Raw genomic sequence first — 12711 nt, forward strand, 5'->3', positions numbered from 1 at the left:
TGAGAATTACATGTTTTTCTCTGTGCAATTGTATTGGTATAAAATAATTGTCCTTATTTTTTTTCATACAATATACTGTGGAGACTGCAGAGACTGTCTTTCTGTCACTCCATCCTGTTCACTCTCTGTCCTTTTATCTTTACCTTTCACTTGCTCTCCCTCTCCTATCCATTTAATGTCTCCCCCTCTCCACCTTTCTCCCTCCTATCTCTTCCCCTCTGCCTCCCCCTTCTCTCTTTCTATTCCCCCCTACCTCCTTCCCCCTACCTCCCTCCACAGATGACAATGCTCCCTTCAGGCTTAAATTAGGCCTAGCCAATTAGGGAGCTATCATTCCGCTCCAGCAAACTCACAAGGTCACTGTTACCGCCCGGCAACTGTAGGACAGAGAGAGTGGGGAAAGGGGGAGGAGGGAGGGATAGGATGGGATGGGGGAGTGGACCTCTGCCCAACATCCCACTAACATCACTAATACATATTGTATGTCCTGATATGCCTAATATCTGTCCTTAATCGAAGCAATGAGGAAGTAGACAATTCAAATGATGTAAGGTGGTAGTCATGACGTTAAATGATTCTTAGTCATTCAGTTTAATATGAAAGTACTACATGTTCTAACAGTACAGGATAAATAGAATTAGAAATTAACAGATGACAAATCCTCAACAGATAAATAGAATCGTTACTATTAGACTTAATCATGCTGCAAAGCTGAACCAGACTTCATTTAGACTTTAAATTGTATTGTAAATGTATGATAATTTTTTTTTGAATGTTGTATAAGTTTAAGTATATGTAGTTGGAGCCTCATATACATTTTTTTTAATAACCCTCTGTTGGTCGGTTTTGCTGGAAAACAGTCAGATTTTTTGTTGTTCATATTTACTTTATAATATCCTTTGTACCCTTTTTGTCCTACAGGAACCCAGTAGATGGCACATCTGAGGCAGGCTCATGATTGAAAGAAGGGAAGTAAACAGAATATTTGGATGATTGTGAAATAAGACTGTGAATCCCTTCACACGACACAACACCAACCCCCTTGTTGAACTGGTTGATTTTCCCTTTTCAGATTCCTCCCTCATTCTACCCCTAAAGGTGTGGGTTCATACCACCCAGAGAAGTGTTGCTCTGCTCTCATTGAGTCCTTCACGCATCAAGAGTGTTGACCCTTGACCTGCATTCAGTGAGAGATACACAGACACACGGCAGAATCTCACCAGATGACATCACAAGCCACCATGGGGTTCCATTGACAACCAGAGGTCACCTTGATGACTAAGGTCAACATGACGACTAGGTTCACCTTGACAACCAGGGCTCCTTGATGAGAGGGGGTGGTTGAAAATAAAGAAAAAGGCTGTAAGGAGAAAACAGGTTATTTATATCTTGTCTACAGTACATCCATCCACAGTAGGCCCACCACAGGGCCACTGCTGGAGAGAGCAACAATCAATCCAAACAACTTTCCTATCTACTAAACTCACAAAGATAGTCCACTTATAAGGCTGTATGTGACATTCTAGCCATAGTTACAGTGACGTTATAGCCATAGTTACAGCTAAGAACACATATTCAAACATGGAGTTAATTGACTTTAGTCTATGACCATGTGGGTGTGTGAGTGTGTGAACTCACAGCTGGATGAAAGTCTGATGTATTGATCCAGCTAATGCAGGGAGGAAGGGCCCTAGGCCACAGCAATCAATACACTCCTAATTATGTATGGGTGTGTGTGGAGCCCCCCAAATCTACAGGGGTGTATATATACCTCGTCCCACAGGGAACTCACACAAACTCTTACACACAGACCACAACCACACTACACACTGACACACAGCTACACACCACACAGCTACACACACACACATATGTTCTCAAATACCCCAGCACTTTTAAAAGACATAGACTTGTACTTACATACTTTACGGAAACTTCACAAACCTACGCACCCACATGCTGAGACCTAACACCTTTGTAACTAGAGTAGATGTGTGAATGGGACATGCATTGAACGGCTGTTGCTCTTCATGTCAACAACCCAGAACATGGGCAATGGATATGACACACACATACTGGACCAAGATAAAGAGGACTATGCTATTGGGACATAGAAAACATTGTAAGTATAAGATTCTCTCTCTCTCTTGCTCTGTAGGACTGTTGGATCAGTTGGTTTCCTGTCTTTCATCTGTTTCGTCTGTTCCTCCCAACCCACCTTTACTCTCTCCCCACAAAGGGCTCTTCCCTCTGCTCTGTTACTTTGCTGTAGGTGGAACTCTGGATATCATTCATGTCTGGTCCTCTCCCTATGAAACTAAATAACATGTTAAATGTGCACTTACATCAAATGTCTTAAACCAGTTTATACCACCGTTTTTTAAATTTTTAAATAAATTGTACATGTTGATGTCCAAATTCACCTTTTCCTGATTCTTTTTCATCATCTCTCTAACTCTTAACACTAGCATACAAATGATCTGTCCTAAAAACCCACCCATATCTGTCTCTTTTCAGACAGAAGACAGGATGGCTGCACGGGGTCCTGTTTGGCCAGGGGCTGTGTGATATGTTTGATATTCGGTTGTTCTCCTGCGTAATCAAGTCAACTAAATATCAGACATATTCCTACAGAGCCTGGCACACATCTACAGACCCTGGATACTAACAGGCCAGTCGAGTCAGATAATCAGGGTTTGTATTGTTTGTAAATCATTTTTAAAATGCTTTATTCATGAGCTATTATTTGACTTTATTCTAAAGAGTTATCCAGTTTTTGAATAGACGAGCATGGACGACTATATTGTAAATTAAAATGAAACAAACATTTCTATTTTATATGTTTTAACATTATTAAAATAACCAATTGACAACATTCAGGTAATGTAATGTAGTATTTGGCTGCTTAGATTTCATTTAAAAATATATATATTGTCTTTGCTATTGCATCTACTTTGAATAAAGACGGTTAAACCTGGAAAAGACTGATTGGAAAATGTTGCCACAGTGTTTCAAGAGATAAGATCCGTGTCTGCTGTGTATACAGAAAACATTGAACAAATGAGAAGTGCGGAGGTGTGAGGGTTAATGACGTTTGATGTCAGAGTATTGGTGTGTAGGGAATCCATCATCTCTTTCGCAATATTTGCACCTCCAGTTTGGCAGCTGCCAACAGACTCCGCCCACTAAACAAACAACCATTTACAGTTCACTACGGTTTGTCCATCAACAAATGCAAATGTGCATTTTTATGGGCAGTACAGCGAATTGTATCTGGTTGTCAGGTCACTGAGGGTACAGTTGACTTTTACTATCTGCAATAGTTTATAACTATTATATAGATATCAGGCGCAGATATACCAAATCCGCTGTGGATATCTAAATTGGGACTGATGCACTTACACAAAGATTGTGTTATCCGATGTGCACTAATCAGGAGTGAACAGTAGGCTAATTATAATGGCACCTTAGTACAGTTATGAGCCATGGCCATAGCAGCCCATCCCAGTCCCACAAATAGGAAGTGGTCCAAGGCCATAGCAGCCCATCGCAGTCCCACAGATAGGAAGTGGTCCATGGTCATAGCAGTCCATCCCAGTCCCACAGATAGGAAGTGGTCCATGGCCATAGCAGTCCATCCCAGTCCCACAGATAGGAAGTGGTCCATGGCCATAGCAGTCCATCCCAGTCCCACAGATAGGAAGTGGTCCATGGTCATAGCAGCCCATCCCAGTCCCACAGATAGGAAGTGGTCCATGGCCATAGCAGTCCATCCCAGTCCCACAGATAGGAAGTGGTCCATGGCCATTGCAGCCCATCCCAGTCCCACAGATAGGAAGTGGTCCATGGCCATAGCAGTCCATCCCAGTCCCACAGATAGGAAGTGGTCCATGGCCATAGCAGCCCATCCCAGTCCCACAGATAGGAAGTGGTCCAGTGCCATAGCAGCCCATCCCAGTCCCACAGATAGGAAGTGGTCCAGTGCCATAGCAGCCCATCCCAGTCCCACAGATAGGAAGTGGTCCAAACTGTGGAGGCTGCTGATGTTGCCTCTACATTTAAGAGGATGGACGTGGATTGACCTTCCAAAAACTCCACATCAAATTATCAAACCTCACAGAGACAGTAAAACTGATCGTTGTCTCATTTCCCCTCCCTCCCTCCCTCCCTCCCTCCCTCCCTCCCTCCCTCCCTCCCTCCCTCCCTCCCTCCCTCCCTCCCTCCCTCCCTCCCTCTTTCTTCCTCTCTTTCCCCCTTGCTCTCTCTGTTGTTCTCTTTCTCTTTTTCTCTCCCTCTTCTCTCTCTTACTCACCCCTCTCTGAATCCATGTCGCTCAACAGTATTACCTATGCAGAGATATTGCGAGAAGTCTTTGGCAGGCTATATTATATTTTAATTATATCTTTGACTTAGTTTGGGAATGAGAGACTTTCCACATTACTTCCAGACACTAAGAGTTTGTGCTAGTCGCTAAGCAACGGCTAATATGATTAAGGATAATGAGTAATATCATCATGTGTGTGATGTATACATGCAGTGGTGGAAAAAATACCCAATTGTCATACTTGAGTAAAAGTAAAGATACCTTAATAGAAAATGACAAGTAAAAGTGAAAGTCACCTGGTAAAGTACTACTTGAATAAAAGTAAACAATTATTTAGTTTCAAATATACTTAAGTATCAAAAGTAAATTTAATTGCAAAAATATACTTAACTATCAAAAGTAAAAGCATTAATAATTTCAAATTGCTTATATTAAGCAAACGGCACAATTTAGTTTTTTTTTAATTTACGGATAGCCAGGGGCACATTCCAACACTCTAGATATAATTTACAAACGAAGCATTTGTTTTTAGTGAGTCCGCCAGATCAGTCAGTAGGAATAACCAGGGATGTATTCAAAATGTAAATTGTTCTTTTTGGTGTCTGGATAAACGTATGGAGTAAAAAGTACATAATGTTTTAAAGAAATGTAGTTAAGTAAAAGTTGTCAAAAATGTAAATAATAAAGTACAGATACCCCCCAAAATGTATTATTTTTATTTATACATTTATCTTTAGGGGGTAGATCAGCTTTAATATTGCAGATAGAATGTAGCTTCCATCAATGTAATTGTCTGCATCACTTCCAATCCCCCATATATTTTTTTGCAAATATATATACACATATAAACTCAGCAAAAAAAGAAACATCCCTTTTTTAGGACCCTGTCATTCAAAGATAATTCGTAAAAATCCAAATAACTTCACAGATCTTCATTGTAAAGGGTTTAAACACTGTTTCCCATGCTTGTTCAATGAACCATAAACAATTAATGAACATGCACCTGTGGAACGGCCGTTAAGACACTAGCAGTTTACAGACGGTAGGCAATTAAGGTCACAGTTATGAAAACTTAGGACACTAAAGAGGCCTTTCTACTGACTCTGAAAAACACCAAAAGAAAGAGGCCCAGGGTCCCTGCTCTTCTGCGTGAACGTGCCTTAGGCATGCTGTAAGGAGGCATGAGGACTGTAGATGTCCGTACTGTGAGATGCCTAAGACAGCGCTACAGGGAGACAGGACGGACAGCTCATCGTCCTCGCAGTGGCAGACCACGTGTAACAACACGGTACATCCGAACATCACACCTGCGGGACAGGTACAGGATGGCAACAACAACTGCCCAAGTTACACCAGGAACGCACAATCCCTCCATCAGTGCTCAGACTGTCCGCAATAGGCTGAGAGAGGCTGGATTGAAGGCTTGTAGGCCTGTTGTAGGCAGATCTTCACCAGACATCACCGGCAACAACGTCACCTATGGGCACAAACCCACCGTCGCTGGATCAGACAGGACTGGCAAAAAGTGCTCTTCACTGACGAGTCGCGGTTTTGTCTCACCGGGGGTGATGGTCGGATTCGCGTTTATCGCCGAAGGAATGAGCGTTACACCGATGCCTGTACTCTGGAGCGGGATCGATTTGGAGGTGGAGGGTCCGTCATGGTCTGGGGTGGTGTGTCACAGCATCATCAGACAATATGAATATCTATGAGATGCTGCTTACCCAGGATAGGACAGAAAATATCAATATGGTTTCACAGCAGCACCATAGATCTCTATATCTCCTGTATGTATCACACACGGTGTGTGTGTGTTTGTTTGTTGTTTTGTGAGTGTTATCAGGACACCCAAGGTGGTGAATGCAAACAATTTCAAGAAGAAAGAACATTAATGTGTATAAACAACAGATTACAAGATAAACTCACACACAAAACTTTGAAATAGTGTGGATAACATTGCCTATATCTACATAATTAGATGGCTGCAGTGAAACACAGTGATGCCATATTCACAAACACATTTTAAAGCTAGAATCCTTAGTTGCTACATCCATTGTAGGACTTAATAATATACATTAATAGCCATTGATTCTTGAAGAATATAACTTCTAAATGCCTCATGGGCTTAGTTCAACTGTCATACACCATCTTAACCCAAATATAGACTTGTTATACTCCAATGTTTGTAAACAAAGTGAATGTAAACAAACACTGTACAGCCTCAAAACAAGGTTAAAACAATAATATTGATATCATGGATGGTCAGTCCTTGCATACATAGCTCTTGCTTTAAATTTGAAAGTGGTTTCATTTATCCAGGCCCATCCTCAGCTTTTTACCGAAACACAGGCAGGGTCAGCCACTTTGTTATTATTTCAATTAAGGATTCGTGTCACGTTCCTGACCTGGGGCCTGTTGCACAAAACTAGGATAAGGGATTAAGCCAGGATATCTTGGTGATCCTGGCTCAATTGATCCGTAATCCAGTTGCACTAAAGATGGATAGGGGGCAGGAGGATATGTTATGGTATAAATTACCATGGAGATTTATTCTGTGGAGCTAGCCTGCTCCAGACCAGGCTAAATTCCAGGATCTATTTAATCTCATCCCTAATGTCAGTCAGCAGTCACCACAAATGGAAACCAATAGTTATTTCACTGCTCACTATACATTGTTATCACATATAACTAGACCCACTGTTATTATTTAAACGTTTGTGATCATTAATTTCAATGATTTTGGATAAAAAATGATTTTTAGATGATGTTGCTATCATTAGATAATTTACAGTTTCCCATAGACTATAAGTCTATATATAAAATGATAGAATATTAGGGCCACAGAGGGGAAAAAAACACAAGTCATAATATTGTAACCAGTTGTTTTAAAGGAGGACAGTTGTTAAAATGACAGATGTGGGGCATTTCGTGAAATTGTACTTCAGTATGGTTTCATAAACAAAGACATGCTGATGTGCCAGAATATTAAGTATCACATTGTCATAAGTATCAAAACTGTAAAAACAATATGTAGCTTTTCTGCAGAAAGAACCAGCCTCATAAATTTATGACTTTATCCTTTTTCTTCAGTGTGGCCCTAGTACTCTGTCATATAAACAAATACACATTCCATATGAATATAAAAACACAATGTGTAACATTATGTTCCTTTATTGAATAAGGACAAAACAAAGCAGGTAAACCATCAGCTCCTTTCGAAACTGAAGTCACAGTGACTCTACAAGATGGAAAGCACAGAATCCAAGCATATTATACAAAATGATACATACACATTCAAAGGTCTGTATATAACACACCCTGCATGTCTGCACACTAAAATAAATGCAGGACAAAGCCATACACATCAACTGAACAGACAAATGAATGGATGCAGTAGCCTCCCTGCAGCCTTGTATTACACACAGTATACCGCACAAACATCATAAGAGGCCAAATTCGTCAAAAAACGAACCCAAAAAAACCCAAATTCCTCTGCCACCGCAGGACATATTTAACCAAAATTGAAAGCACACATACTAACTAAAATAATTCAACACATATTGGTCCCTCAGCAGCCGACCACTGTCGTCATCAGGGAAGATTGCCGGATTGTCCCAGTCCATGGCTGGTGGCACTCTGGGGGCCCTCTCCTTCCTCAGGCAGGCCACATTGTGGAGGACAGCACAAGCCACAGTAATATCACATGCCCTAACAGGGCTGACCCTTAATTTGTGAAGGCAGTGAAAGCGTGCCTTCAGGAGGCCAAAGGTCATTTCAACTCTGGCCCTGGTCCTGGCATGGGCATGGTTGTAGGCCTGCTGTGCTTCCTGGGGGTCTGTGAAAGGTGTCAGGAGAAAAGGCTGGCAGCCATACCCCCTGTCTCCCAGCAACACACCAGAGAATTCACCTGTCAACACAAAATCTCATCATTACTACCTCATAAACACAGTGATATTCTTGACACAGCCATGATGGTTATAAATAGGGGTTGTGTGGCTTACCTTGTGATAGGCACTGATAGATTTCAGAGGCCCGAAAGATTCTGGAGTCATGGACTGAGCCAGGCCATTTTGCCACAACATTGCTGATCACACAGTCAGCATTGCAGACCATCTGAAATCATAAGATGAGGAATATTACACCAATCAATGCACATCACTGGCAATGCAGAGTGTTCGTCAATGGACAATATCAAAAAGTTATGTTCACCTGAACATTAATGCTGTGAAAGGATTTCCTATTCACAAAATCGGCCTCATGGGCACCTGAGGGGGCTTTTATCCTTATGTGTGTGCAGTCCACTGCACCAATGACATTGGGGAAACCTGTCACACAAAGTAATGAGTATCCTACTATGTGTTAACAGTTGTCCTGTAATTTGTAGATCCTCTTACCTGCAATCCTATAGAACTCCTCTTTGATGTCACAGAGTCTTCTGTGGCCAGGGAAGGAGATGAAGACATCTGCTAATGCTTTGATAGCCAGACACACACTCCTTATTGTGCGGCAAATTGTGGCCTTGTTCAGCTGTTCTGCATCCCCCACTGAGTACAGGAAGGCTCCACTAGCAAAAAAGCGCAAGGCCACACAAACCATTTGCTCCACACTCAGTGCATGGCTCCGTGCAGTGCGGTGCTTAATCCTGGGACCCAGTAGTCTGCATAGATACCTGATGCCATCTGCAGAAAACCTGTATCTTTCATATAGATGGTCATCAGGGAAGGCCAGTGGGTCCAACCGGTCCCTGAAGACCCTTTCTCGCCTGAAGGCTCTCCTCAGCACAAGTGCTTCTTCATCCACCACATCTCGCACGAATGGGCATGCCATTGTCAGAGCAGAAAGGAACACACAATTTTGGGCCTTCATATAGGCTAGTGGCCACACCTGGTGCTGGGGGGGTGGGCAAAAGAGGGCGATGCCTTATAACGATGACTTGGTTGTACTGATTGCTGGGAAAATAAAAAAAACCTTAGAAAGATGCCACCGTCCTGTGTGCTCACAATAAGAGCTCATATGTCATGGCTCACTTGACTTTACGAGAATATACCTAATTTTTATTTTGAGCTGTGTCATCTTCTTGGAGCTGGGGGAGGAAAGAAAAATAATGATTAATACATTTGTGTTACAGTTAGCATACAGTGTACATTGAAGGCATATCTCACCTCCCTCTCAAGTTTTTTTATTTCAAGGTCCAGTTTCCTAATTGTCCTCTTTTTTATTTCGGACTCCAGTGCAAGATTTTCCATCTTTTTCTTCTTGTACTGAATGTCTATGTCTGCCAGTTCTATTTGGCGCCGGAGGTGGTTGCCATACAACTTTCTGATAGCTTGTGAGCTCTGTGAACACAATACAATTAGCGCAGCTGGAATTTGGCAGGATGTGGTGTCCTTTTATTAATACGCACTATGTTGCCAGGCTGGTTTTCCCACTGTATAGCATCTGGGTCCTGTAAAAGAAATTAGATTTTTTGATTTTGATGAGGACTCCTCACCATTGTAGAGTAAATAGTACTTTCACAGTCTTAACATGATACCTCATGCCTTCTGGAATCCAGAGAGATGGTCTCCTCCTCATCATCGTCTCCATCATGTGCTGTTGCTGCTGCACTGGGGCCTTCACCCTATCACATTTAATCGGATTCATATTGAAGCTAGTAGACAAGACATGCCAGGCCTACAGTATGCCTTTGATGGAGTACTCACTGGATCAGCATCGTCTGGTGCTTGTGCTGGTGGCTCTAACAGGAACACAGTGCTGCCAGACACTGCAAGGCAATAGGTAAACCAAAGTCAGACAGTCCAAATTGATTCAATATGAATGTGGTTGTATCCCATGTAGAGATGGAAGGACATACCTTGAATGAAGCGGGTGGCATCTTGGGAGGAACCTATGCTCGTCTCTTTCCCCCCAGGGATCCCCTCTAAGACGGGCCTGCCTTTATTTAGCTCCAAGGCCATGTCCTCTGCTGGGGTAAGGTCAGCCTTTGGTGACCCACCACCCGTGCCTTGTCTGTGGGTATTCTTTTTCACTGCTAAAACAGTACAGACAATGTGTGAGCAGGCACCTTCTGGGTACAATATATGCTTGTGCTTTGTTAAATATTAGTCAGGGACCATACCATTCTGCAGAATGTTCTTGTATTTGATTTTGACCTGCTGCCATGTCCGTTTTGGCCCGTTCATGTTTAATCTACACACACACACACACACACACACACACACACACACACACATTTAATGGAGTCACACTGCAAAAAATTACTTGGTATTTTTGTCTTGTTTTCAGTAAAAATATCAAAAAATGTATCATAGCTTTATACAGTGTGATGGAGTTACTTTACACAATTTCACTCATATCTGCAGTGCATTTCAATTAAAAATTTAACCGTTTCATAATTACAGTACAACTGCATTTTTGGAGATGTGAATTAAATATTTGAATTGTAATTGTGATGTTTCAGCGGAGCGGTGAGTGTGTAATTGTGCACTACTTACGCATTCAGGCGGTCTGCAATACTTTGCCACGCTTTTTCTCTTTGCTTTATCACTGTGGCGTGTTGCCTTTCTTCTTAATTATATCTTTTACCTCCTCGTATGCCTCCATGAGGATTTGTGCTTCCGACGGGGAAAAGTACGCGGCTCTAGTTGCCATGGTAAATCAGTTAATCTGTGATCTGTGGCGGGGTCTATTTGAGTGAGCCGTGAGCGCGCACCTATCCAGGATTGGTTTCACCTGGCTTAATGAATCCGTGTCTGCTCATCCTGGCTTGGTCTTTGTGCAACCAATTAAGCCTGGAAGCACATGTTTTGGCTTCATTGAGCTCAGCTGAGTCATTTATCCCGGATGTCTTAATTCTACTTTTGTGCAACAGGCCCCTGTTTTCTTTTGTCTTGTATTTATTTAGTTGGTCAGGGCGTGAGTTGGGTGGGTTTGTCTATGTGTGATTTTCTATGTTGGGATGTTTGTGTTCGGCCGGGTATGATTCTCAATCAGAGGCAGCTGTCAATCGTTGTCCCTGATTGAGAATCATACTTAGGCAGCCTGGGTTTCACGTGTGTGTGGTGGGTGTTTGTTTCCCTGTTTGTATCTCGTGTCATTGTTCGTGCCACACGGGACTGTTTTCTGTTTTGTCACGTTTGTTGTTTTTTTGTATTTGTAAGTGTTTTGTTTTGATTAAATCAATATGAGCACTAACAACTCTGCGTTTTGGTCCGACCCTTACTCCTTCTCCTCATCCGAGGAGGAGGAATTAGACAGCCGTTACAATTTGAGCTTTAATGACTCATCATAAGTGATAGAACCTCTTGTTATACATAATGACTGATATGCATGAATGTATTAATGTAATTGCATCATAAAGCAATTGTTGGACAATGCAGCCATTAAAAGACTTCCTCGTAATCTAAAGTAAAGTGCATCTGCTAAAGAAATATGTTCAGGCACGCAATGGGTAAAGTTCAAGTCGGAGGTCTAGATACACCTTAGACAAATACATTTAAACTCAGTGTTTCACAATTCCTGACATTTAATCCTAGTAAATTCTCTGTCTTAGGTCAGTTAGGATCACCACTTTATTTTAAGAATTTGAAATGTCAGAATAATAGTTGAGAGAATGATTTATTTCAGCTTTTATTTCTTTCATCACATTCCCCGTGGGTCAGAAGTTTACATACACTCAATTAGTATTTGGTAGCATTGCCTTTAAATTGTTTAACTTTGGTCAAACGTTTCTTGGGTCAAACGTTTTGGGTAGCCTTCCACAAGTTTCCCACAGTAAGTTGGGTGAATTTTGGCCCATTCCTCCTGACAGAGCTGGTGTAAATGAGTCAGGTTTGTAGGCCTCCTTGCTCGCACACGCTTTTCAGTTCAGCCCACACATTTTCTATAGGATTGAGGATTGTGATGGCCACTCCAATACCTTGACTTTGTTGTCCTTAAGCCATTTTGACATAACTTTGGAAGACCCATTTGTGACCAATGTTTAACTTCCTGACTGAAGCCTTGAGATGTTGCTTCAATATATCCTAATAATTTTCCATTCTCATGATGCCATCTATTTTGTGAAGTACACCAGTCCCTCCTGCAGCAAAGCACCCCCACAACATGATTCTGCCACCCCCGTGCTTCACGGTTTGGATGGTGTTCTTCGGCTTGCAAGCCTCCCCCTTTTCCTCCAAACATAACGATGGTCATTATGGCCAATCAGTTCTATTTTTGTTTCATCAGACCAGAGAACATTCCTCCAAAAAGTATGATCTTTGTCCCCATGTGCAGTTGCAAACCGTAGTCTGGCTTTTTATGGCGGTTTTGGAGCAGTCCAGCACTTCCTTGCTGAGCGACCTTTCAGGTTATGCCGATACAGGACTTGTTTAACTGTGGATATAGAT

The 12711-nt window shown here is 42.0% G+C and overlaps 1 protein-coding gene across 5 annotated transcripts; it reads right to left on the reverse strand.

Annotated features, from left to right (window-relative positions):
• Positions 1–7458: 7458 nt before the first annotated feature.
• LOC139572735 (putative nuclease HARBI1) lies at positions 7459–10873 on the reverse strand. Of its 5 annotated transcripts, XR_011674467.1 has the most exons (10): positions 10443–10873; positions 10179–10355; positions 10027–10088; positions 9858–9944; positions 9729–9770; positions 9487–9660; positions 9372–9407; positions 8719–9273; positions 8326–8437; positions 7459–8231 (listed from the first exon to the last, which is right to left on the reverse strand). XR_011674467.1 is itself a non-coding variant. In XM_071395460.1 (9 exons), exons 7-9 carry the CDS (start codon positions 8785–8787, stop codon positions 7861–7863), a joined length of 552 nt encoding a protein of 183 aa, XP_071251561.1. In that variant the 5' UTR covers positions 8788–9273; positions 9372–9407; positions 9487–9770; positions 9858–9944; positions 10027–10088; positions 10179–10355; positions 10443–10873; the 3' UTR covers positions 7459–7860. The 5 variants fall into 5 exon arrangements, 3 of the variants coding, with proteins under 3 accessions (XP_071251561.1, XP_071251562.1, XP_071251563.1); XR_011674468.1 differs by having other exon boundaries at positions 8534–9273; positions 9487–9770; XM_071395460.1 differs by having other exon boundaries at positions 9487–9770.
• Between the last annotated feature and the right edge of the window lie 1838 nt (positions 10874–12711).

This window comes from Salvelinus alpinus, chromosome 4 (assembly GCF_045679555.1).
Source record: "Salvelinus alpinus chromosome 4, SLU_Salpinus.1, whole genome shotgun sequence".
Taxonomy (NCBI): Eukaryota; Metazoa; Chordata; class Actinopteri; order Salmoniformes; family Salmonidae; genus Salvelinus; species Salvelinus alpinus.

Excerpts from the sequence above, each read along its gene's own strand:
- LOC139572735 (XM_071395460.1), bottom strand. The coding sequence starts at position 8,787 with ATGTCTTCATCTCCTTCCCTGGCCACAGAAGACTCTGTGACATCAAAG. Across the intron at positions 8,438-8,718 it reads GGAGTTCTATAGGATTGCAG|ATGGTCTGCAATGCTGACTG; the intron begins GTAAGAGGATCT and ends TTATGATTTCAG. Across the intron at positions 8,232-8,325 it reads CTATCAGTGCCTATCACAAG|GTGAATTCTCTGGTGTGTTG; the intron begins GTAAGCCACACA and ends TTGTGTTGACAG.